Source organism: Podarcis erhardii (genome assembly GCF_964252035.2).
Source record: "Podarcis erhardii genome assembly, chromosome: 15".
Classification (NCBI taxonomy): domain Eukaryota; kingdom Metazoa; phylum Chordata; class Lepidosauria; order Squamata; family Lacertidae; genus Podarcis; species Podarcis erhardii.
In genome coordinates, this window is record NC_138505.1 from 30881232 (window position 1) to 30907234 (window position 26003).

The following is a 26003-nucleotide window of genomic DNA, read 5'->3' on the forward strand; positions in this document are numbered from 1 at the left end:
ATATATATTTATATATGTAATTCATGTCAAATTTTATTTTCTTTATATTCCAGAAGATACAAAGCTATTGATGCTTGCTTTTTCTTTCTTTCTTTCTTTCTTTCTTTCTTTCTTTCTTTCTTTCTTTCTTTTTTATGGATTTTTATTATTATTATTACTATTATTATTATTTTTTTTACAAAAAGTTAGATGTTTAACTAATACAGCATTTTTTAAATTTTATTCTCTCCCCTCCCCTCCCCTCCCCACCCCAACTTCATTTTAAATTACAAAGGAAACAGCAGGAACCCCCCCCCAATGAAATTTGCTGGATTAATATTTTTTAAAAAAACAAAAAGTGCTTTCCAATCACATCATTTAAGTGAATATGGCAACCAACTAATTTTAGCAACAAGGGAGAGAGAGAAAGTAGGCAGGAGTAAGTGGAATTGAAGATTCAGACTGCAATCCTATGCCTGATTTCTGAGGAGTAAGACACATTGACCTCAATGGGACTTACTTTTCAGGGGGGTGCATAGCACTGCACGGTTAAAGGTTCTGCTTCCATTTTCTCTCTACAACAGACCAAACCCGAAAGAAATTAATGTGGTTAAAGCACAAAGCATCATTGTACACAATGCACGGGACTAGGGATATGGTTATATGCACCAATGGCAAACATCTCGCCAAAGACCTATAACAACAGCGATCCTAGGTAATAAGGCTTTGCACATAAATAGGATGTCGTCATTCCTCGAGTGTACAACCCTAATTAATTACAAACTAATCTATCCACACATGGGTGGCTCAAAACATATTATAGTTCCCTTTGAAGCACTCTGTTAATAGCTTAGCCAAAATCATACATGAGATCCAGCAATGGGTGGCGATTATTAACATTTTACCAGCAAAAAAGAGTAGAGACATATGAAGTTTATGATGCATTTGAAACATCTTCCTTGCAAGGAAGATTCCACTTTTTCCAAAAGTTTTAAATACTATCTATTGGTGGGTGGGGAGCGCGATGCTGACATCATGTTGCCGTCAAGTCAACACCTCAGGCTAGAAAATTAAGAAGCACTCATCAGCAACAACAGAAAGTCAACCATGTCTGTGTGGTCAGGGGATGTCGTTATCACTTTTTTTTCCCTGAAGGAGGACAGCAAAAACCTTGAATGAATCATTTATATGTTTGGAAAGTATAAACAGAGCCATTACAGAAGTCAAAAGGCAGATGAATGGAACACTAATGATAATATAGGCAGCACAGTGTGATATCATTTACTTCAAAAGCAAAGTATACAGCCCACGTCAATTCCAGCTTCCACCTTTCCAAGCCAGTCCACCAAGATTTCCCCCAACTCCTTCTCTCCTTTCGTCAAAATCCATCCAACTCAGCTCCACAATTCTGCATTTCCATTGGATCAAAGAATAAAAACCTCAACAACAGGCCACAAAAAAAACTTGCTTTAAAAAAATCACAGTTCATAAAGAAAGGAAAAAGTGCTAAGTTGTTTTTTTTTTATGACTATGCCTAAGATATACTCCCAATATTCTGCACTTTTTCTTTCCACATGTGAATTCTTTCTCTTTTTTTTAAACTTCTCATTCTTCTTCTCCTTACCCATCTCATGACCTTCAACTCATAACTTGGCACCATCCACATAGAAGAGTCAGTTAAGAACCAAACCTGTCCGACATAAGCTTGGAGAAATTGTCTTGCGCCTTTCTGTGTGGAAGTTTGAAAGGGCAGGGAGATGTTGGGCGGGAATGTGATTGGTTCTTAAAAAGCAGAACGGTCCCCGCTGTAAGGCATGCTGCTCTGGGATTGGCTGATGGTCCGTCGCCCTGTCCCTGCCCCATAGAGAATCTGCAGCCTGGTTGGTTGGTTCCACCGATGCAAGCGCCAAGGCTTTTCCATATCTGAATGGCAGTGATGGTTAATTAATGAGATCCTGTTTGTTGAGTCGTCATCTTCTTCTTCTTTTTTAGTTGAGGAAAAATAATAATAACAATAACAAAACAAGCGGCGGGACTTTAGCCCTAAAAAAAGAAGAGCAAGAGTTAATTAATAGGGGTAATGGGGAAGGGAGGCACCACAAACTCCAAATAGGTTTTATTCTAAGAGCAGCTGAAATTAAGGAAGAAAATTAAAACAAGGTACAGTCAAACCTCGGTTCTCAAACGCCTCTGTAGTCGAACGTTTCAGCTCCCGGATGCCGGGACCTTGGAATTAACTGCTCCAGTTTTTGAACAATTTTTGGAAGCTGAATGTGCTACGCGGCTTCTGTCTTGAGTTTCCCTATTGTATCGAGGCTTCTCCTTTCAGTTTTCGGTTGTCAAACATTTCGGAAGTCGAATGGTTTTCTGGAACGGATTATGTTCGACAACCGAGGTTTGACTGCATTGGCACAGGGGTTACCTCTCTTTCAAGTTTTTTTGGGGGGGTGGGTGGGTGCTCAGCGTCAGGGCCAGCCCATGCAAGAGGCAAGGTGAGAAAAGCGCCTCGGGCGGCAGAATCCACAAGGGCAGCAGATCTGGCCTCCAAGGAACACATCTGCTGCTGCTGCTACAGTTGTGATGCACTCCTTGGAGGATGGATCTGCCACCAAGGATCCACCAAGGGGTGTGTGTGTGGCAGATCTGCCACGTGGATCTGCCACCCCACCATGCCACCTCTACAATGGCCTCTTGGTGAAGAGGAGGCGCTGCTGGTCTCCTCCCCACCCCTAGGGAGGAAATGGCAGGGGCTTCCCTCTGGGGTCTCCTGGGCTCTGCACACACTTAGCATCATTCAGAGCGGGGCCCTTTCTCTCCCATGACGGCCTCTGATTCCCACTTCAATCATTGGGTAAGGTAGATATGACTCCCACCCGTGTTCCCAATGTAGATCTTCATTCCGCCCTTGTTCCTGGTGTAGACCTTCGCTCACACGTCCTTCCTTGGCGGGGGCGCGCCATTTTGTGGTTCGCCTCAGGTAGCAAAATGTCTTGGGCCAGCCCTGAGTCAGGGTAGGGAGTTTGTGACAGATGAGATGGTGAGAACAACAGGGGCTTTTTCTTTGGCGATCTTGACTGGGAAACTTGAAAAGTCTCCGCTCCTATTGAGGTGAACAGGAAGGAGACCACCCAACCAACCCTACCTGGAAGGTAACATATTACAGTGGTACCTCCGGTTGCGAACAGGATCCGTTCCGGAGGTCCGGCCGTATCCCGAAGTTTTCGCAACTGGAGAGACCACTTCTGAGCATGCCCGAGCAGTGAAACACTTCCTGGTTTGCCGCTTTCGCAACCTGAAGTTACGTTACCCAAGGGTAACGTAACCTGAGGTTCCACTGTATTCTAAAGGAACAGAAGAGAGGAAGGAATAGGCAAAACTCTGCCCCAGGGTAAGCTACATAGTTGGAGCAGAACTGTGTAGAGCAGCTCCTTAAATAATCCCAGCTATAACACACTTTGGGGTTTGAAACAGGTCCTTTCTTTAGAACAAAGGTTGCCAACATGGTGCCCTCTAGTTGTTCTAAATCCCACCAGCCTCAACCAGCATGGCCAGCAGTCAGGGAAGATGGGGGCTGCAGACCAGCAATGTCTGGAAGGAACCTTCTTTAGAGAATGAACGAGGCAAGGGGGATAAATCACAGCAACATTAATAATATTTAGCATTTAAGTTGTGCTTTAATGCAGCATCCAAAGAACGGCACATCCATTCACTTGCTGTGATCTATACTGCAACCCTGTAAAGCAGGTCAATATTTTTTTCTTTTACTTGACAACCCTGTAAAGTAGGTCAGAAAGAGTGGCTGGCCTAAGGCCCTCTAGCGAGCTTGGAAGTGGCGAGATTCAAACAAGGGATTTCCTGGTTCATATCATCATCATCATCATCATCATCATCAACCACAACATGGAGGGGTGAACCCAGCTGCCATGATGCTACAGCGTCCCCTTGTGTCCTGACAGATGCTTCTCAAACCACTGGAACAGAGCTTAGGTTCTTGCCTACTGAGACCTTGGAGACAGGAAGACCCAAGTTGTGCTGGCCACCATGGCTGCAAAGCACGGTTTCATTGCTCAACAGTCAGAACAGTGAGGTTCACACTGATTACACACAACATCATAGCTGACAAACCGTGGCAAATTCTAAAATGGAAGCCAAACTGGGTCAAGAGTATGACTGCACCACAGACCAGCTGTGGCTAGAACAGCTCAGAGAGAATATCTGTGAGAAATCAACGTGGAAGAAGCAAGCAAGCAAGTATGGAAGAAAAAGTGAGCCTATCAGGTTGGGATTGCAGCAAGAAATGGAACTGTTGATCTGTGGTTGGACTGGCCGGTAACCAGATCAGGCAAGAGCACAATGAGCCACCGTCTAAAGCTGCCTTTCTCAAACTCGGCCCTTGTAGTTTTGGGACTACAACTCCCATGATCCCTAGCTAGCAGGACCAGTGGCCAGGGATGATGGGAATTGTAGTCTCAAAACATCTGGAGGGCCGAGGTTGAGGAAGCCTGGTCTAAAGGGCTAGGAGTCAGAAGACTGTGCCTGTTTTCCAGGAGAAGGCCTCCACTTGCTCCAAATTGCCTTGGATCAAGCTTGTTGATCTGGGAGTGGTTTTGAGCTTCACACAGGGTATGGTAAGCAGAACTCCTGCAATTTTGGCTCGGGATACTAGGGGCTGCCTCTTCTGTCCATGGGACATGGGGATCCATTTTGATCTCAGCTGTTACGTGGCCACTTCTCCCCTCTCAGTTTTGTGGTAGTGGACTGATCACCAAATCCTTGAAGGCACTGAAGAAGACCCTCAACATCAGGCTGCTAATAAAAGTGAAAATACACAGAGAACTGGAAGTATTCTGGCTCCATATATAAGAACACCAATTCACCACCTTTTCAGGAAAATTTTATCAAGAATTTCTGTTTCAAAAGCAGGTGGCGGGCAGTTTTGCGACCAGTTGCTTAGCTTCACGTACATTTTGTATGGGTTACAATGGACTCCACCAGCAGTGCATTGCAGCATTTTATCAAACAGTGATGAGTGAAATATATATTAAACAGAACACACTGAAAGCAATTTCCTATCTGCTTCTGCCTGCAAAGGAGCCAGGCGGGCAGAGAGAACACACAGCGATGCAACACCATGCGCAAACAAGAAAAGTTAATCACGAGCACCAATTACCGTGAAAAAGACCTACCATGCATGCAAATTAGACCCAGGAGTCAACAGGCTGGGGTTTAGGGTCACGGGCATCCACCAGAGTCACCGAAGCCCTGTTACTCCTGTTAATGGTTTTCCTATTTGTGTCATTCTGCAGCAGACAGGGTGAGGCGTTAAAAAGGCAAAACAGAGCAGATTAATCAAACAGACAAACAAACTTGCCAGTTCAAAAGGTTTGCAAGGTAGCATTAGTGCAGAAAAGAAAACGAGAGAGACAGAGAAACAGGGAAAGAGACAGAATCAGTAAAAAGCATGCTTCATTCCAAACTCCAGTAACAATAGCCGTGAGCACTAGGCAGACAGTGCTAGATGCATCTATGTAATTGCAGCTCACGACAAGTGGCTCTCCCAGCAGCGGAGCCAATCAACTGCAAGCACAGGAGATCAACACACACCCTGCCTTTGGAGGAGAGGAGGATATTGCATTGTAGGGGTAGGGAATCTGCACCCTGCCCCGTAAGAAATTGCTGGGTGTCAACTCCCATCACTCCATGCTGGCTGGAGCTGATGGGAGTTGGAGTACAACAAAATCTGGAGGGCTACCCAGTAGAAGTGACTTGCCCAGGGCCGGATTAGGACAGAGTGTTAGCTTCCCAGCAGGGGAGTTGTGGCAAAGTGGCAGGGAGGTTAACGCAGTGCAAGCACATCAGCAGAGCCAATCTGGCAATCCTGCCAGTGTGTAAACACTGCGCCAACCTCCCCACTGCTTTGCCCCCTTCTCTTCCCGGTAAGCAGCAGCAAGTCTGCTGTCCAGGAGCTAGTGTTGCGGCTCTGCCTCACGAAGCAATCTACTTCTGGGCCACAGGTCTTCCCCAATGATGTATTGCTTTGCACTCCAACAGTGGCTGCTACTGGCTTGCTCAGAGTGTGGCAAAGAAACACAGCCTGTCCACATTACCTAGAAGGGGGTGGGGAATGAACCTTTCTATAGGAAGGCTGAGTCAGGGAACCGATAAGAAATAAGGTAAACTTGGGAAAGGCATTAGAAGAAAACTTCATTCTCCTTCCTTGATCCGTGTTTTGTGTAGATCCATGTTTGAGCCTGAGATCAAAAAGTAAAAGCATGGACTTGAACTGAGAGAGAGAGAGAGCAGGGAAGCCAAAATATCCAGCTTGTGTATATGACCTCATTTTGCTTCGCTAATATGAACAGAACTTCACATCTTCGGCAAACACTGTTGAAGAAGACAAAGCAGATCTTGCTGCTTTGTGAGCAGCAGAAGGACCTCAACCAGCACCCTTACGAACCAGCTGAGCTTCTTGACATTTTGGGGTGAAGAATGGCTTCCTTAGAGAAAATACAGAGACCTACCAGAAGTCTAATGCCTTATTAGCTTAAGACATCAAGCAACCAAGCACCTAAATGGCACAAGGCACGCGCCCAGCAGCCCAAGACGAAGCACTGGCTTACATATTTCAACTTCCACAAAGGCAGAGACATTTCGGCACCTGCAACATTTGGATACTCAATTTGCAGGAATAAGATTGGGGAGCTTTCACACTTCTACTGCTTTCTACTGTTTTATAATTGTTCTCGCTGTTAGAAAATCAATTTCTTTTTGCATAAATAGATAAAGCAAAGCAGTGACACTTGCTGCTGTTTTTTTATTTTTTGAAATTATTATTTTTTTAAATAGCAGTTGTGGAGGCTCTGAATTTGAATGGAGAAGTGCTTAATCCTTCAGCTGCCGGCTGCTCCTCTCCTGAGCATCTTTTCTCCTTTCAGGGAGAAATATGCCTAGAACCAGTATCTTTCCCCTTGTAGTTGAGAAAGCACTTGCAGGGAGGGGAAAGGAGGAGATTTTGATTGGAAAGATAGCCCACAAAGGAAGGATTAACCACCCTGTGGCTACTACTCTGATAAAATTCAGAACACCCACAGCTGCATTCAAAGTAAAAACAACATCCACCGGGCCATTCCATCGATATCCTGCATCAGGCCCAGTTTAGCTCAGAGGATGACTCTGTGTGTATTGATTTGTGGTACCCAATGGCTGCTGCTCAGCAGACAGCAGACAGGACTAGCCATACATGCTTAGCTGGAAGTTAAGTCCCATTAAACTCAATGGGTAGACATGCCTAGGACTGCATTGTTAGAATCATGTGCCTTCTTCTTGTTCTACAGCAGGGGTGGCCAACTCTCAAGAGACTGGGATCTACTCACAGAGTTAAAAACTGGCAGTGATCTACTCCCTTTTTTGGGGTTCAGGTCAAAGTTGTTGAGTTTTTTCAGGGAGGAGGTGAAATGTTGAGCTTTTTTAAGGGGAGCCACAGTTGCTCAGCTTCTTTGGAGGGAGCCAGTGATCTACGACAGACGTCCAGAGATCTACTAGTAGATCACGATCTACCTGTTGGGCATGCCTGTTGTATAGCATACAGCCCACTGAGCAATGGGGCCTATCTCTCACCTTTCAACAGAATAAACACTTGCCCATCTTGACCCAATGTGGCACTAACACACACATACCTGCAGGGGGGAGGAGAGTGTAGAGAATTCCGTTCCACCTTAAGGAACAGACGTGTGGAATTATTGCATGTCACATGTCTGTTTACATTCCAGCACAGTATGCAGGGAACTTCCATTTGTGTATAGCTTTTGCTTTTGCTGTTCTCTCTGAGACGACATGAGAGAGAGGCGACATGTTTCTTTGTTCTGATTTATGATTAATAAATCTGTAGCATGACTTCACAAGCCTCATGCCTATTCTGGGTGCGCAGTACATTCTGCTAATAGCGTGCCCTGGCTTTTGAAGCTCGGGTCGTTGATGTATGTCAGAGCACGGGCCGATGGAAGGAGACGGCACAGCTGGGGCTTATCAGCTGGCCTCCTGGCCCTCTGCATGTCGACAGAGAAGCAGAAACATGTGCTACTTGTTGATTCCCTCCCTCCCTCTCTCTTTTTTTCTTTTCCTTCTCCTCTTGCGATGAGGCTACATTTTAATATTTTAATGTTCCATTATTTTAATGTTGTATTTTATTTTTGTTTTTAAGTTGTAATCATTCATCTTGTTTTTATTATTGTTTGTAAGCCGCTCTGACCCGGCCTTGGCTGGGGAGGGCGGGGTATAAATAAAAAATTATTATTATTATTATTATTATTATTATTACTGCTAATAGTGAGCTCCACCTCTCTGAGAAACTGTCGGAGAACTTTTCCTTCCCCTCGAGAAATTCAGTCAAGTGGTTACACCTTCCCGATTCCTCTACCCACAAGCAGGTTGGAGAATGAGAAGTCATTTGGACGCTGCTCTGGTGTCCTGACTTCTCACTTGCAGCTTGGAACCTTGCCTCTCGGTTTGTCCTTTAGTTCTGACTCACTCTTCAGACCCGAGTGCTCGCTTTGCTTCCTGGCTCTTGGTTCTCAGGGGCTGGTTTGCCTCAGATTTCTGCCTACAACTCAGTCAAGACACCACCCTCACTCGATGGCACAAGGTGAGAAAGCTCTGCGAAAAAATCCTCTCCTCTCCTATCTTTTGTGCTCCTGACACAAAAGGCAGGTGCGATCTGTGTGCTGCTCTCCTGGGCCAAAAGGGGATAGCTAGTACCGTGTTTTTTTGCTCTATAAGACTCACTTTTCCCCTCCTAAAATGTAAGGGGAAATGTGTGTGCGTCTTATGGAGCGAATGCAGGCTGTGCAGCTATCACAGAAGCCAGAACAGCAAGAGGGATTGTGGCTTTCACTGCGCAACGATCCCTCTTGCTGTTCTGGCTTCTGAGAGTCAGAATATATATTTTTTCTTATTTTCCTCCTCCAAAAACTAGGTGCGTCTTGTGGTCTGGTGCATCTTACAGAGCGAAAAATATGGTAAGTCCCCTTTCCTGGCCAAGCACAGGCTTAGGAGAAAATCGCAGTCAGGCCAAATGGGTATCAACGACAATTGTGTCCTTGGGTCATGACCAGCTCTAAGGGTCACTGAGGTCTCTTAATCCACGTACAGCTGTAATCTTCACCCACTAACAGTGCTGCCCGGTGGAACTTCATATGGAAAGCAGAGCAGTGGGTCAGGAGGACAGCGGGTCTTGCGATCACACCACAGCTTTAAGGCTCTCGAGCACAGCTAAATAAAGCAAGCGGCTTATTGGAGTTGCCACTGGGAGTGTGTCTGGGAAGACGAGGGATTACCCTAACGAGGCGGGCGGATGAAAATTAAAAAGCCCCTGACAAAATTGCTGAGCTGAAACAATCCTTGCAACTTGAATGATACAAAGTTCCCCAGGACAGGATGCTAATTGCAAAACCGTAAGGACAAAAAAAGAGAGAAGATGACGAGCGCAGCTTGACATATTGGGAGAGGACCGAGAGCCCAGATAAAAGGAGATTTCCGAAGGCAGAAGCCATATTGAGTTGTTGCTGGTCAGTGTTAGGGACACCTGCTTGGCATGCAGAAGATCCCAGGTGCAGTCCCTGGCTTCTCTGGTAGTAAGTAGATGCTTTATCATTTCCCAGGGACACTGGAACCCATAACATAGGGAATAAGTGTTGTGGAATCCACAGAACCTGATGGTTCTATGTTCCATGTCCACCAGTAAGTTGGAAGGATGGGAAACCAGATTATATCTGAGCACAAGCCTGCGGAGTCAACCTCGCCTAATTTTGCACAGACACTCGCACGCATTTCCAGTTCTTCTCACCACAGAAACCACAAGGGAGCAGAGGTGCTGGTAGTGACTATTCTCAGGACAAAGTCTCCTGCACAGCTATAGACTTTAAGGTTGGGGTTGGTTTCCAAATGGAGGAACTGAAAGCAACAGAACAAAGAACAAAAGCAAACCATGTGTGCCTTATATGTAAGGAGCTGCTAAATCATGGCACCACTGGCTCCAAAAATCCTGGCAGGGCCCACCACTGAGGTCCACCCTTTGCTTTTATTCTCCAACTCAGTGGTCTGAGCAGAACCAGGTGGCTAAGTCCAGCTGCCATTTTAACTCCACACAATGCCTCTTGACGCAGCATCATGCGGAGGAAATGTCTCCCAGGGACATTAAAAGACTGGCCCTCCGCCACCCAGTCCTAGAAACTAATGATGCCAGGCAAAACCAAAATAAGAAGGGGGCTCACTAGAACACACTTTGCCCAGGACCCCGTCAAACATGGCTGCTGCTGTCACCCTGAGTCTCGGTCTTAGCTTTTCACAGAAATGCCTTGCCCCAAGAGCTCTTCCTCCTCCACTCAAACTTCCTGTGAAGGAAATGGCCTTGGGATGTGCAGCGAGGGGACACACTCCCTTCTTCTTAGAACTGCAAGGATGAAGGGTCATTCTAAGAGAGTAAAGGGAAGCAGAGGTCCTTGTGAGACAGTGGCTCACAGGAATCCCCCTTGCCATCCCAACAGGCTGGGCAGGTGGTGTGGAGGGTGGGCCAACACTGAGGTTTCAACCTAAGGTTTCATTTTACGCCCATTCTTTATATCAAAATTTCCACAGCAGAAAATCCAGCTTCTAGGAAGCACGGTGTCTTGTACGAGGGTTGGGAACACCACAGAGGGGAACGACAGATTCTCCGATCTTCACTACCAACAAATACAGTAGATTCTCTGATCTTCACTGCTAATGAATACAACAGGTTCCCTGATCTTCAGTGCTACTGAAAACCGCAGGCACCAGCGGCAGCAACACGGAGGCCAAAGGCAAGGAGGTGGGGCCTAGTATCTTCTCCTTTGTAGATGAGCAGATGGTATTATCAGAGCCGTGATGGCTGGGGATATTCAAAGGGGAGCTCTGCACCTCTATATAGAACAATTCAAATTAATTCTGCCTTACATTGGCCCACAAAACTCCATTAAAAGGTGTGTGTGGGGGGGACATTGCAAATGCCTGATGTGCAACTCGGAAGAACACAGCTTACTTTTAGTGGTTCTTTCTCTGACGCGTCCCCCATGTTGTCGTTGGCTTTGTATTTTCGCTCTTTCTCCCGGTGATCGATGGTTGAGTAGCCATCTGCAGAGGAATGACAGGAGGCCGTAAAGGAATCTGCGGCATCAATGGCAGCATGGCATTAAATGGGTGCCCGTTCCACTCTTTCAAAAACAGCATCACACTGGATACAAACCTTCACCCCATCCCAAAACTAGCACAACATGGTCACACACACATACAAAGATGTCGTTCCACTGCTAGCATCTGTAGGTATTTTTCTTTTATTTTTTTAAAAAATTGTTTCTCTAGATACATTAGAACAAATTGCCCCAAACAATGCAGCAAAATTACTTTGCCTTAGCTGAAAAGCAAATCTTCTCCCTGGATTGCAGAAATGTAATGTCCAATGAAACTAAAATATTATAACGTCTGTATATTAAGAGTAGACTTTTGTTATCTAGATTATTCACAAACGAACTAGAATTCCATCATTACCCCACAAATGTGTGTCTGTCTGGTTCCTCCTGCTATTCTTAATTTATGTGCAAGTTTATCATTTAAAAGTGCTGCCACACCCTTTGGTCCCAGGATGAGCACCTGTAAGGTCTTTTCAAAGGGTAGCCATTGTCATCCTTATGCTCTTATGCTATCTGAGCACTTGGGCATAATGGAGGATTCCCTGTTGCCCCACAAACCTGCCAGGCTATTCAGAGGTCCACTGGCAGCCCTGCTTCAGACACCCCTAACTTTAATAGGGAAGGCCTCCTAGGAAATGGGTCTCTAGCCCCTCTCCTGAAGGACCACCTCCACAAATACCTGTCACAACCCCTCACACTACCCTAAGGACGTTGTAGATGAGGAGGGAGTTCAGGCTGCTCCTCTGCTCAGGCAGGAGAGGATAAAATGGGGAGATGGAAAACCACATAAGCCACCTCAAGCTTGATAGAGGCAGTGGCTGCCACCAACTTAGACGGCTTTAGAAGATTAGACAATTTCACAGAGGACAAGGCTGTCAATGTAGGCTATGTGCCCCCTCCACTGTCAGAGGCATAGTGTTTCTGGATACCAGTTGCTGAGAATTGCAGAGGGGGAAGAGGGCTGTTGCCCTCATGCCCAGCTTGTGTGGGATGTGAAACACAAGAGCAGTCAAGTACAACATTCCTAGAGTGAACATGTTTACACATAGGGAGAAATGTTTGTCCAGCCAGCAGGTAAACTTCCTGTTTCCTTCTGGGCTGGGACAGACTTCCTCTGCATGTGACTAGAGGTGGGTGTGGCCTCACCTGTGCAGGTAATGACAAAAGCACAGGGCAGGGCAGCCATCTCTCTCTTTTGACTACATGCATCGAAGAAGCGACATCTGCTTAGCCAAAGATGCCCTCTTGGCTTCCAGCCAAGAGAGGACAAAGGGACTGTCTTCTTACGAGATAGTTTCTAGGTATATGTTACTTTTCTAAGCTAAGTCTGCCTTCTGGGATCCTATTGTGAACAGAATGATGTGTGAGTAAACCTTTTAATACTTTTATAGAAGACTGTGTCGTGTCTTATCTTTTATGAGGGAATAAGGGGAAAATACCAGAACAGAGGCTTTAGCGAGCCTCAGCAAACGCATCCGCTCCAAGTTTAAAAAGGGGAATGTTACTCTGCTAAATTGTGAACTTGTTAACACAAGTTGGAAAGGCTATTATCAGACAATATATCCTTTCCTGCATCCCTGAACATTCCCACAGCTTGCAGGCTTTTCCACAGGTATTTGGTTGGCCACTGTGAGAATGGGATGCTGAACAGGACGGGACATTAGCTTGGTCCATCAGCCTCATCTAATAGGTCTATGATGGTGTTCTTAATCCTACCATCTGCCGTTGCCTGCATTTGAAATCCAGTTTCCCTCTACACCTCCGTAAGTCTTTCTTAAATTCACAATGCACGGAAAACCCTTTTTACTCTGGGTACATAACTAATATGTTCCAGCAAAGTAGCTTCTGATCCTCAGCTTTACACTGCCAGGCTGGTTAATACATGGTCACCCTGCAGTGCGCTCTCATTTGAAGTGAATCTCTTCCCACCGAGAGGATGGATATCGGAGCTTTCCCTTAAGCAAGGAACATATTCACAGCTTATTCACGCTGGCTGGAAGGTTTGAAGTGAGGTATTTGAAAAGCAACACAACAGAATCTTTTTCCTTCCTGTTGTTACAGTTTTAGGTTTCAAGAGGAGCTGTACTTGGTTTTTAAAAACGCACGCAACCTTCCTTCTCATAGATGAGAAAGCTGGATCTAACATTTATTTATTTATTTATTTATTTTTAAATGCTTTTTATTCCAGTTGAAAATCTGAAACTCTTAGATGTTGGATTTTATCAGCGCAGACTTAAAACATAGGAACCAGCTGTAAATGGAGCCATACCCTTTAGCGTAGCATTATCTGCAGTAAACATTAGTGGCCATCGTTTGGAATGAACATTGTTTGGAATGAAGTAATTCTTAACCAATGAACTTAACCAAGTTCCCTGAATCAGTTCAAAAATCTGCAAACTACTCAGTGATGATGTCCAACCACATGCTGATTTCAACCTGCTGTAAAAGTATTTTTCTTTATGCTCTTTTTCTCTGGCTTATTTTGTTTATTAATATATTTTTTAAAAAACAACAACAAACCCTCTGAATTACACGTGAAAGCAGCCCCTACAATTGCTCTATAAGACTCACTTTTCCCTCCTAAAAAGTAAGGGGAAATGTGTGTGCGTCTTATGGAGCGAATGCAGGCTGTGCAGCTATCCCAGAAGCCAGAACAGCAAGAGCGATTGCTGCTTTCACTGCGCAGCGATCCCTCTTGCTGTTCTGGCTTCTGAGATTCAGAATATTTTTTTTCTTGCTTTCCTCCTCCAAAAACTAAGTGTGTCTTGTGATCTGGTGCGTCTTATAGAGCAAAAAATACAGTAATTCATACACTAGGTAAAGTGTGTACAAAATTAGTGAACCAATGTGTGTACAACATTAGTGAAAACAACATACATACACACACAAAAATGCAGTATTTTATGGAAAATTGCTTGCCAAAAAAATGTACATTAGACAAAAATGCATGCAGTAATTTGCATATCAGGAGAACTTTGCACTGAAGTGCTGACTCTCTGTAAAGAAAAACAAAAGCACAAACTGATGTTGGAAATGGGGAACTGAACCTAAGATTAGTAAACTGAGAAACTGAGAGAATCCATGATTGTCTGGGTTCACCCATCCCTATCTTGAGGGCCACATAAAATTAGACTAGCTGCCCACACCTACATATCTATGTTTCTACCTGCCTCTTTACATTTTTACAAACACGCACGCTTAAAAATGCTATTGATATTTTGGAAAGAAAAAAAAAATCAGCTCCAAATGTCAAGTTCAGACGCCTGAAAGCACTTATTCTTGAGAAGCTGAACTCCCTTGTGAGGGAAAAGCTTCGCTATGGGAAAAAGACAGAAGAGGTTGATCCGTAACTGCGTTTACCTGGCCCAAGTTCATCCATAGGAATCATATCCCGACTTCCAGTCTTCTCGTTATCTACAGGAGAGAAGAATAGAAACTAATTGGTCTATTGGAGATGCAGATCAGGCTTCACAATTCGCAGGGAGAGGGAAGGAGGCAAGAATTTTCTGAGTGGAGGGAGCATGTGCTAAAAGCAAATGTTTACAGGCTGGTGATTTCCAACCCACTTAAAGTAATAATAATAATAATATATTATTTATACTCCATCCATCTGGTTTCCCCAGCCACTCTTGGCGGCTCCCAACAGAATATTGATAAGAATAAAAAAGCGATAAAACATCGAACATTTAAAACCTCCCAAAGAATCCTGGGTGCGGGACGTGAAAGAAAGAGGGGGCTTTGCCCTGCCAGACTTAAGGCTGTATTATGAATCAGCAGCTTTCTGCTGGTTGAAAGATTGGCTGCTTCTCGAGGACACTGATGTATTAGATTTGGAAGGCTTTGACAATGCGTTTGGTTGGCATGCATATCTATGGTATGACAAGGTCAAGATTAATAAGAACTTCAAGAACCATATTGTCAGAAAAGCAGTGTTTAATGTCTGGATAAAATATAAAGACTTATTGGAAAATAAAACTCCAAGGTGGCTTTCACCATTGGAAGCTAAGGCCCGGAAAAGACCCAATATGGAGGCCAAATGGCCGAAGTACTGGGAAATTTTAGAAAAAGATGGAGATAACTGGAAATTGCAGAGTCAGGAGAAAATGAAAGACAAAGTGTGGGATTGGTTACACTATGCTCAGATTAAAGAAGTATTTAAACTTGATAAAAAGTTAGGATTCCAGGTGGAAAAATCGAAGTTAGAAACGGAACTGTTAGAGCCTAAGACCAAGGTACTCTCAAGAATGTATAACTTGCTGTTAAAATGGAACACACAAGATGAAACGGTTAAATCGGCTATGATAAAGTGGGCACAGGACATTGGGTATAATATTATGTTTGAGGACTGGGAAAAGTTGTGGACTACTGGGCTGAATTTCACTGCATGTAATGCTTTGAAAGAAAATGTAATGAAAATGATATATAGATGGTACATGACCCCAGTCAAACTTGCAAAAATATACCACTTGTCTGATAATAAGTGTTGGAAATGTAAGGAAAATGAAGGAACGTTCTTTCACCTTTGGTGGACTTGCCCCAGGGTGAAGGCTTTCTGGGAAATGATATATAATGAACTGAAAAAGGTATTTAAGTATACCTTCCTTAAGAAACCAGAGGCCTTCCTTTTGGGTATTGTTGGCCAAGGGGTGTTAAAGAAGGATCGAACATTTTTTATGTATGCAACAACAGCAGCAAGGATACTCATTGCTAAGCATTGGAAAACCCAAGATTTACCCACACTGGAAGAATGGCAGATGCAACTGATAGACTATATGGAACTGGCCGAGATGACTGGCAGAATCCGAGACCTGGGAGAGGAGACGGTGGAAGAAGACTGGAAGAAATTTAAGGACTATTTGCAAAAATATTGTAAACTGTATGAATGTTAAGGAGGATGCTTGATCATAAACAATTTGGCACCATCGAATCAGATGAAGTGAATTATGAAGATAAGTTAAACTCATGAAAAAAATCAATTTTATTTTTTTTAGATAATGATTAGGCTAAGCTAAATGTTTTAAAGAGCTAAATGAATATATCTAAAATTTAAGATACAACATTGGAAAATTAGATTGTAAGGTGGGGACAAGGTGATAAATTGCTGGACTAATTTTTTCATAATTTTGGAATGTAGGAGCGGGAGATGTGAGGAAGTCCAAAGAGGATAAGAAAATATGTTATAAAATGTGATATTTTTGTGTGTTTTGTTTTTTGTGTTGTAATTAAAAAACCCCTAATATATATATATATATATATATATATATATATATATATATATATATATAAGAATCCTGGGTGCGGTAGTTTGTTAGGAGATGCCTATTCCCCTCTCAGAGCGGCTTAACCATCAATCCCTCTTCCCAGGGAACTCTGGGAATTGTAGCTCTGCAAGGAGAACAAGGGCTCCCTAGCAATTCTCAGCACTATTTATATTTAAAGCACTATTATACTCTTTAAACTGTCACGGATTCCACAGATAACTCCATATAGTTTGTTAGAGGTCCTGAGAGTAGTTAGGAGCTCCCCCACCCCGCCCCAGTCTCCTCACAGAGCTACAATTCCCAGAGTTCCCTGGGAAGAGCGCCTGACCATTAAACCACTCTGAAAAATGTAGCTCCATGAGGCTAATAATAATAATAATGATGATGATGATGAATTTATATACTGCCCATACCCGAAGGTCTCAGGGCGGTTCACAGAACAAAATCAAAATATAAAGCCACAAAATATATAATCAAAATAAAAACAGCCACACAATACCCCCCTCCCAAAAAAACCCCTACATTTTAAAATGGCATACATAGGGTGTCAATCAAATCAACCAAAGGTCTGGTTAAAAAGGAATGTTTTTGCCTGGCGCCTAAAGGTGTATAATGAAGACGCCAGGCAAACTTCCCAGGATTCTTTGCGGTGAGCTGTGACTGTTAAAAGTGGCATGTTATTGCTTTAAGTGAGGCCAGTATCTCAGCCTAACCTACTCCGCAGGGTGGTTGTGCCACCTTGAGCTCCTTGGGAGGAAAGGTGGAGTATATATTTATTGAATAAACACGTTAGAATGAATGTTTGGCATCGCGTCCAGCCTGACCCCCAGTATCTTCACATTTTCACACGACTGCTTAGAAGAGCTCAAGACGGGCCCCTCTGGGACGAGCACAGACCTTGACTTTTATCCACGAGAGGCAGGGTGCTGTCGTCATAGCCAGACTTGCACGAGGTGCCTTTGGATCCCTTAGGAGTCGCAGACGCAGACTGGAAAGAAAGGAAAACGCCAGAGTCAGCAGCTTCGCAGGGAACAGAGCGAAAAGCAAAACCCGCTTCAGAAAGTTATCATGAAACGCTCATTCCAACAAAACCAATCTGCGTCCTACTTCCTATTTTTAGTACGGCGGTAGTCAGCAATAAGTCGGCATGCTGAGAGCTCATTTTTCCAGCTTGTGTGCTTTATGGTCTTACTGGGATGGGGGGGGGCGGAATTGTGACAACGCTGCTCTATTACTTTCCTGGCAGGTGAAGTCAGCTCCCCCCTTTAGGAGGGACTGCTTTGTGGGTGGGAATCCGGGTCCTTGCAGTGACCCTGGAGGGGGCGGAGGAATGCCGCCCATGTCTTCACGATCCCCGGCTGTGTCACATCCCGGGCCAGCCAATCGGGTTTGCCTGGGGGCGTGGCTACGCCTGTTTAAATTGTGGCACGGCCAGGGAAGCATCCTCGTTTGCCTCCATTTCGCGGGATCTCCCAGCCCGCCCACCCCCTTTCTTGCGTGGTTTGATTATGGCCTTGCGATGACTTTTGTTGGTCGCCTGGTTAAGTCTTATTGTAAAGGTAAAGGTAAAGGGACTCCTGACCATTAGGTCCAGTCATGGCTGACTCTGGGGTTGCAGCGCTCATCTTGCTTTATTGGCCGAGGGAGCAGCCGTACAGCTTCCGGGTCATGTGGCCAGCATGACTAAGCCACTTCTGGAGAACCAGAGCTGTTTACCTTCCCGCCGGTGTGGTACCAATTTATCTACTTGCACTTTGACGTGCTTTCGAACTGCTAGGTTGGCAGGAGCGGGGACCGAGCAACAAAAGCTCACCCCGTCGCGGGGATTCAAACAGCCGACCTTCTGATCGGCAAGGCCTAGGCTCTGTGGTTTAACCCAGAGCGCCACCCGCGTCCCAAGTCTTATTGTAAATTATTGTAAATTTAAGTCTGCCGCAATTGGATTTCTTATGGACAGTGCCAATCCTGAATGTATTGGATTTGTGACCACTATGCTCATTTGTACTTCAGTAGCAGTAAAACTCTGCTGGATGAGATATTAATTGCCTTTAGTCTGTTTTGGGGAGAATCCTGCAACGTGTTTAAGTTTTTACTCTGCTAACTATACATTGGGGTTCTGCTCTGGATCAATATTGAGTGGAATTCCACGACAACATTTAATTTGCAGCGGTGTGGTGCTTTATTTGGCTACCACGTTGCTTTCACAAATGTTATTTATTAGAGCTGTGTTCCTGCTTGCTCCACTCGCAACCTCTTACAACCCCCACATTAATCCCATTGAGCTTTCCCTTCCCAGACTCATGCAACCACTAAGCTCGCTTTTCGCCTTCCCAACCCCATTTGCTCCAATAGCTCTCAAGCAGACCTCTGCAGTCGCCTTCACCTGGAAATGGGATTTGTTCCAGCCTTCCTTCTGCAAAACGCTCCGTAGCTCTTTGTAACTCCAGGTCATCTGAAGGACGTGAGAGGCTGCTTTCGTTTCCCTGGAAGACTGGCTGGTTTTGGAGGGGGCGTGGCGTGGGGAGAAGAAAGAAGGCAAAGAAGCAAACGTCGTAAGTCAGACAAATTCAGATATTGAATAATTTAAGTCTTAATAATAATTTAAGTCTTAATTTAAATTAAGATAATTTAAGTCATTAACAAATGCAAGCATCTGGAGGGCCTGTTCAGCCATTCTCTTGAATCCGAAACTATCACAAAGGGCCAGTTCTCACGACCATGTTTATGACATGGTACATTTATCTTAGGGTTCCTGCATACATCCTTTTTATTGCTCAGGCATGATTATTTGTGCTCGGGACGCTTTTAAGGATAGTCACACACAGCTTTCAACACTGCTGGTGCCTGCAAAAAAAATTGGGGTACTCACACACTGAATGACAAGCAATGCCTCAAATGTGATTGGATGGAACTGGGGTGTAAGGAAGAGGTAGAAACTGCTTAGCCCATCCGATCCCCTGGATTTTCATGAAACCCTAAATATAAACATAACTTCTCCCATTTAACAGTTCACTTGTCTTGCTTGCTAAGGCTCTGGAATGTGGCTTTGTGTGGCTATTCCCTCCCCCCCACAGGTGGAATAAATGAAGACAACGGACACAGAGTTTTAGGTTAATGGGCGAAAATGGCCACAACTTTATTGATTACAGGAAAGAAGGGTATTGGCTTTAGGCATTGGCCCTAACCGACTATCCGGTCTGACCGGGAAGGGTTAAACACCAACAGGGGGAGCCACCCGAGATGCATATCCCTAGGCGCTCCCCGAGGGGTTACCGCTCGGGGGCGCGCTTTAGGCCCTAGCCTCCGTAGGTTTCGGACGAGGCGTCGCCCCTCGGAGTCCTTTAACGAACTACCCTTCAAGCATTGGGGGAGGTGATGGCGTTCCTCCCCCCCAACCTCATCTGCATGATAATACCCCGGCCAATGCCTACCGCCAAAACCGAGGGAGTTGTGACGATTTGCTACGAGGTAGGCGAAAAAACCAAGTGGCTCACAAAACCAGCCAATTAGCCAAATGGAAAAACTCCTACCAGGCCCCTTGCGGCGACCAGCCGAAGCCCATAGCAAGGTCAGTGGCAAAACCTAAGGGGCGGGTGGGTGGGAAACCGCGTCGTCTCCAGGGAAGAAAGGGGGCGAGCCAGGGGCTGCCCTGACCTTAAGTGGCCCCTACGAAGGCCCGCCCCTGCCGCCAGCCGATTGGCTGGCGCCACAGGGTATGCTAATTGGGGGAATCCCTGTCCCTCGCGAGGCTGACGCCAGCCTCGCGAGAGCGAGTGTGGGCGGGGTCGTGATCCCACAACCCCCCCTCCTCCTGAAGATCGGAAGGGGCATTGCCCTTTTTGACTCGCTTCTGCCTGTGATGAGTTTGAGAAATATTTGCATCCATGCCATGCCTTGGAATTGTAAGCCAGGAGAAAGCAGCTTCTGACCAACATTTCTGCAAATAAGCTTTAAGGATCTTGGCTTCAGATAATACATAGCCTAAGACAAAGTTTACACTTCAGGCATTATTAACTCTGTCCCTATATTTCTGTTTCCTTTATTGAACTAGTCATTATATATCTGCTTGTTTGTTTTTTGCTTGGGTTTTTCTGCATTTTGTAAGTTGGGCATGTACAGTGGTACCTCTGGTTGCGAACGTGCTTGGTGTGATTTGGCACTTTTGTGCATAGTGCAATTTAGTGCTTTTGCGCATGCGCGAGTGGTGAAACCCGGAAGTAATCCTTTCCGGTACTTCCGGGTCGCTGTGGGATGCAACCTGAAAAAACGTAACATGAAGCAAATGTAACTTGCGGTATGGCTGTACTACCAAGGTACTCCTATGGAGTAATTTGAGGAGATGAATGGTCTCGGGGCCAAAATAACAGACCAAATGCTTAAACTCACAGTAATTATTTCATTGCGATACTTAGTTGTGCTTCCCTTCCAGTTGCCTCAAAAAGGGAAAGGTGGTGGTGGCAGTTCCACTCAAGACTAATAAGTGTAGCTGCCAACCTGGCACCCACGGGCACCAGCGTGCCCACCAGGACCTCCTATGGCACCTGTGAACGGTCTCAGTAAATGCTACCTCAAAAAACCAACAAAGCATGAAAGTGGTTAGACTGCAAGCATAGGTAAACTCAGCCCTTCAGATGTTTTGGGACTACAACTCCCATCATCCCTGACCACTGGTCCTGTTAGCTAGGGATGATGGGAGTTGTAGTCCCAAAACATCTGGAGGGCCGAGTTTGCCTATGCCTGGGTTAGTGTATGCAAAAATAAAAATATTTCTGCCCCACCATCAAAAGGCAGCTTCTCTCTAGCACTGTTGTGGTGCAAATGAGAGCTATTTGAGATTATTGCCCATCTCCTTACGATCGTTGCACATTGGGGCAGTTTATTTTGTTAACAGCCTTATCATTGCCATCCATATAATGGAATGTTGTGAAAGGACAAACGTCTCCCACTCTGCCAATAAATGTCTGGATTTCCTTAAATGATGATGCCTGAAAAATGCATGCCTGATGCTGAGGAATAGAGTAGGCAACAAGGGAATCTGTCCCGAGATGACTGATCGTTTCGTTCTATTGATCTTGTCTCTGAAGTCAACTCAACCTATTAAGGGCGGTGATTTACGATAAGCAGTTACGGCATGTGCATTAAGCGCTCCAGCTGCGCAACCAAAAGATGAAACGCAAAGATTGGAAGCCACAGATGTCCCAGAGTTATTTCATTTCCTGCTTTAGGAATATGATGGTCAGCATGACGCTCCTAACTCTTGTAGAGGAGGTGAGCATCAGAGCCCTGAAAAGTCCTTCTGTGGCTCGGAAAAGAAAATCAGTTCCTGCAGATGCACAGGGAGTGTTCTTTAAAGCTCAAATATATATTTAAGTCCAATACAGTGGTATCTCTGGTTGTGAACGGGATCCGTTCCAGAGGCCCGTTAGCAACCTGAAAAGAACGCAACCCGCGTCTGTGGGTCGTGATTCACCGCTTCTGTGCATGCGCATGACATCATTTCATGGGTCTGCGCATGCGCGAGCACGAAACCCGGAAGTAACCCTTTCCAATACTTCCGGGTCGCCGTGGGACACAACCTGAAAACGCACAACCTGAAGCAAACGTAACATGAGGTATGACTGTACACCAATTAGTGCTTATGCTTAGCTCAGCAAATAGGCACCTGGGCAAGTCCAATGGTGCTCCTGGGTCTTGGGAAGTTAAGCAGTGTGCTAACCCAAACAGCCCAGAGCATCAGCCCAGACTTGGCAACCTATCCTCTCGATCTGTGCTTTTCATGACCTCTTTAGCTTATCCTAGGACAAGAGACACACACACTCACAAAAGACGTCCTCCGGTATGCTCCTTGTTCAATGCAAATGCAATAATAATAATAATAATAATAATAATAATAATAATAATGTAAAGGTAAAATAATGTAAAGGTAAAGGTACCCCTGCCCGTACGGGCCAGTCTTGACAGACTCTGGGGTTGTGCGCCCATCTCACTCTATAGGCCGGGGGCCAGCGCTGTCCGGAGACACTTCCGGGTCACGTGGCCAGCGTGACAAAGCTGCATCTGGCGAGCCAGCGCAGCACACGGAAACGCCGTTTACCTTCCCGCCAGTAAGCGGTCCCTATTTATCTACTTGCACCCGGGGGTGCTTTCGAACTGCTAGGTTGGCAGGCGCTGGGACCGAGCAGCGGGAGCGCACCCCGCCGCGGGGATTCGAACCGCCGATCTTTCAATTGGCAAGCCCTAGGCGCTGAGGCTTTTACCCACAGCGCCACCCGCGTCCCTAATAATAATAATAATAATAATAATAATAATAATAATAATAATTTATTATTTATACCCCGCCTATCTGGCTGGGTTTCCCCAGCCACTCTGGGCAGCTTCCAACTGAATATTAAAAACAATACATCATCAGACATTAAAAACTTCCCTAAAGAAGGCTGCCTTCAGTTGTCTTTTAAAAGTAAAATAGTTATTTATTACCTTGACATCTGGTGGGAGGGCGTTCCACAGGGTGGGTGCCACTACTGAGAAGGCCCTCTGCCTGGTTCCCTGTAACCTCACTTCTCGCAATGAGGGAACCGCCAGAAGGCCCTTGGCGCTGGATCTCAGAGTCCGGGCTGAATGATGGGGGTGGAGACACTCCTTCAGGTATACAGGATGCTGTCTGAGCTAACGTTAATGCCCAGGACAAGGACTAAAGAAGTGAGATGTCAGGTGTCTCCAGCATAGCTGGTGTCAGAAGAGAGAATAAGACAAGGACAAGGAGCAAATAACCTCTCCGTGCCGCCTTGTCCTCTTTGATTGGTGGTGTTGGCTGGGTTCAAAGTGGAAGGAAGCCAACAGGCAGTAGCAGCAGGGGTGGGGTGGGGGCCAAGAGGAAGGGATGTGGAGCATCTGCTTGGAAAGCGAAAGGCCTTGAGGTCTCTCTGCAACATCTCCAGGGACGGCAGTAAGGAACGCCTCTCTGAACCCTGGAGAGCTCCAGCCAGTGTAGACAAGACTGAGCCAGATGAAAGGTAGATCGGACTTGGTATAAGACAGATTCCTAGGTTTCGGCCCAGAATGGCTGAAGGAGCATCTCCACCCCCATCGTTCAGCCCGGACACTGAGGTCCAGTGCCAAGGGCCTTCTGGCAGTTCCCTCACTGCGAGAAGAGAAGTTAAAGGGAACCAGGCAGAGGGCCTTCTCAGTAGTGGCGCCCGCCCTGTGGAATGCCCTCCCATCAGATGTCAAGAAAATAAGCAACTATCTGACTTTTAGAAGACATCTGAAGGCAGCCCTGTTTAGGGAAGTTTTAAATGTTTGATATTTTATCACTTTTTATTGTTGTTGTTGGTATTCTGTTGGAAGCAGCCCAGGGTGGCTGGGGGAACTCAGCCAGATGGGTGGGGTATAAAAATATTAATATTAATATTAATATTAATATTAATATTAATATTAATATTAATATTAATATTAATATTAATATTATTTACCCAAGGCCCTCTGAAACCAGGAGCTGGCACTGCACTCTAGTACAATCAGGAATACAAGTGCATTTGGAATTCTTGGGGAGAAAAACAGGATTTGCACTCCCATGATTCTCTATTTACACTCCTTAAACCCTTTGTTGCTTAGGGCCCTCGTATCTCCTGGTATGCCCCACAGAGGACCTTAAGGTCCATGAATAATCATAGTTTAGCAGTCCTGGGCCCTAAGGAAGTCAGATTATCCTCCACCAAGGCCAGAGCCTTCTCAGTGATGGCTCCGACCTGGTGGAATGCTCTGTCCCATGAGACCAGGGCCCTGCAGGATTTAACCTCCTTCCACAGGGCCTGTAAGACAGAGCTATTCTGCCTGGCTTTCAATTTGAATTTAGCCTGATCTTTTATTCCCCTTCCTTCCCTCCCCCTCCCCTTTTTATGAAGCTTACCCGCTCTGGGATCCCACAGCTAATTCTCCCCTGGTCTCCTCGCTGGCCCAAATAGGACTAATTTAGCCAGCTAGCCCTGGAGATCATCTAATGTTTGTTGGATGGATTTCCCCCCTAAATTGATTTCTTAATTCTGAATTTATTGTTATTCATGTTTTATACTGTATTTTATGTTCTTTTTTGTTGTATCAATTAAGTGTTTTAAATTTGTTGTTGGCCGCCCTGAGCCCGGTTTTCTGAACCGGGAAGGGCGGGGTATAAATAAAAATCTGAGTGCCTCTTTCCAAACTGAGCTACCCTCTCCTGTTTGCACCATCTCTCATCAGCAGAACACATGCATGTTCCAAACCCAGCGCTGCCAGATTTAAAGGAGCAAGGTAGCAGGCGACAGGAAGGATCCTTTGAAATGATCCAGAGAAAAACTAACCTCGATTTGCTGATAGCGACCAGCTTCTGAATGCCTTGCGTTTGGATCAGGGACCTGGCATTTTCTACGCTGTCGGTAATGATTTCATGGATGGTATTCAGGACTGCAACCACAGTGTCCTCCTCCAGGTTTTTCGAAGACCTCTGTTGCTTGCTGGGCAAATTTCTCACTAGCTCCCCCATGGCATAACTACCTGAGGAACAGAAAGGGCTCTTGTTAGTTCAATCCGATCGTTCAATTCAAGGGAAAGAACAGGTTACGACTCAGCCGGGAGTTCATGCTTTGTATTATTCCATCTATTTTGTTTTAGAAAACATATGCAGTGCTTGATTGTATAAGGTCTCGTCACAAAAATCAATAAAACAATACAAGTTATCCGTATAAACGGTTAAAAGCAGCTATTGAAAACCAGCAATAAACAGATTAAAGCACACATCAGCAATCTACCGTATTTTTTGCTCTATAAGACTCACTTTTTCCCTCCTAAAAAGTAAGGGGAAATGTGTGTGCGTCTTATGGAGTGAATGCAGGCTGCGCAGCTATCCCAGAAGCCAGAACAGCTAGAGGGATCGCTGCTTTCACTGCACAGCGATCCCTCTTGCTGTTCTGGCTTCAGAATATTTTTTTTTCTTGTTATCCTCCTCCAAAAACTAGGTGCATCTTGTGGCCTGGTGCATCTTATAGAGCGAAAAATACAGTACATATCTGGGTAGGCTTGTCTAAACAAGAAATGTTTTTAGTATCTAAATGTTTTAGATGACCTGAGTTCCTTCCATCTCCACTGTTCTATGATTCTATGAGCTAGATCAGGCATAGGCAAGCTCCAGACCTCCAGATGTTTGGGACTACAGTTCCCATCATCCCTGACCACTGGTCCTGTTAGCCAGGGATGATGGGAATTGTAGTCCCAAACATATGGAGGGCCAGAGTTTGCCTATGCCTGAGCTACATGGTCCGGTTCAGTACAGGTCAGCTCTTTATGCTTCTGTGGGTACACACATTCCTCTTTCAATATAAAATTAGACCCTATATTTACAAACAGGGTGGATGTGATTTAAATCAAATAGATTTAAATCATTATTTAAATCACTAGTCAATAAGACTTGATTTAAATATCTTTTTTTACAGAAAGACTCATTCTTGCTGGTATAATCTTAATATATACAACCAGATGAAGGTTTCATTTTTGGAATAGTAAGTTTTCAGAGTAGTTTTTACAGTTATAT

General features: G+C 45.1%; 1 protein-coding gene across 9 annotated transcripts in view; it reads right to left on the minus strand.

Moving 5' to 3' along the window:
- Positions 1-1246: 1246 nt before the first annotated feature.
- Positions 1247-26003, minus strand: part of ARVCF (ARVCF delta catenin family member) — a 330432-nt gene continuing 305675 nt past the window's right edge. For 8 of the 9 annotated variants that reach the window (XM_081842755.1, XM_081842752.1, XM_081842750.1 and 5 more), the window contains 7 exons: positions 24778-24970; positions 18825-18936; positions 17339-17429; positions 14541-14594; positions 11033-11124; positions 5166-5279; positions 1247-2022 (listed from right to left, as the gene is read on the minus strand). In XM_081842755.1, coding sequence (XP_081698881.1) covers positions 5178-5279; positions 11033-11124; positions 14541-14594; positions 17339-17429; positions 18825-18936; positions 24778-24970 — 644 coding nt within the window. In that variant the 3' untranslated portion in view covers positions 1247-2022; positions 5166-5177. The remainder of the gene's footprint in view (positions 2023-5165; positions 5280-11032; positions 11125-14540; positions 14595-17338; positions 17430-18824; positions 18937-24777; positions 24971-26003) is intronic. The other variant, XM_081842756.1, reaches the window with a different exon arrangement.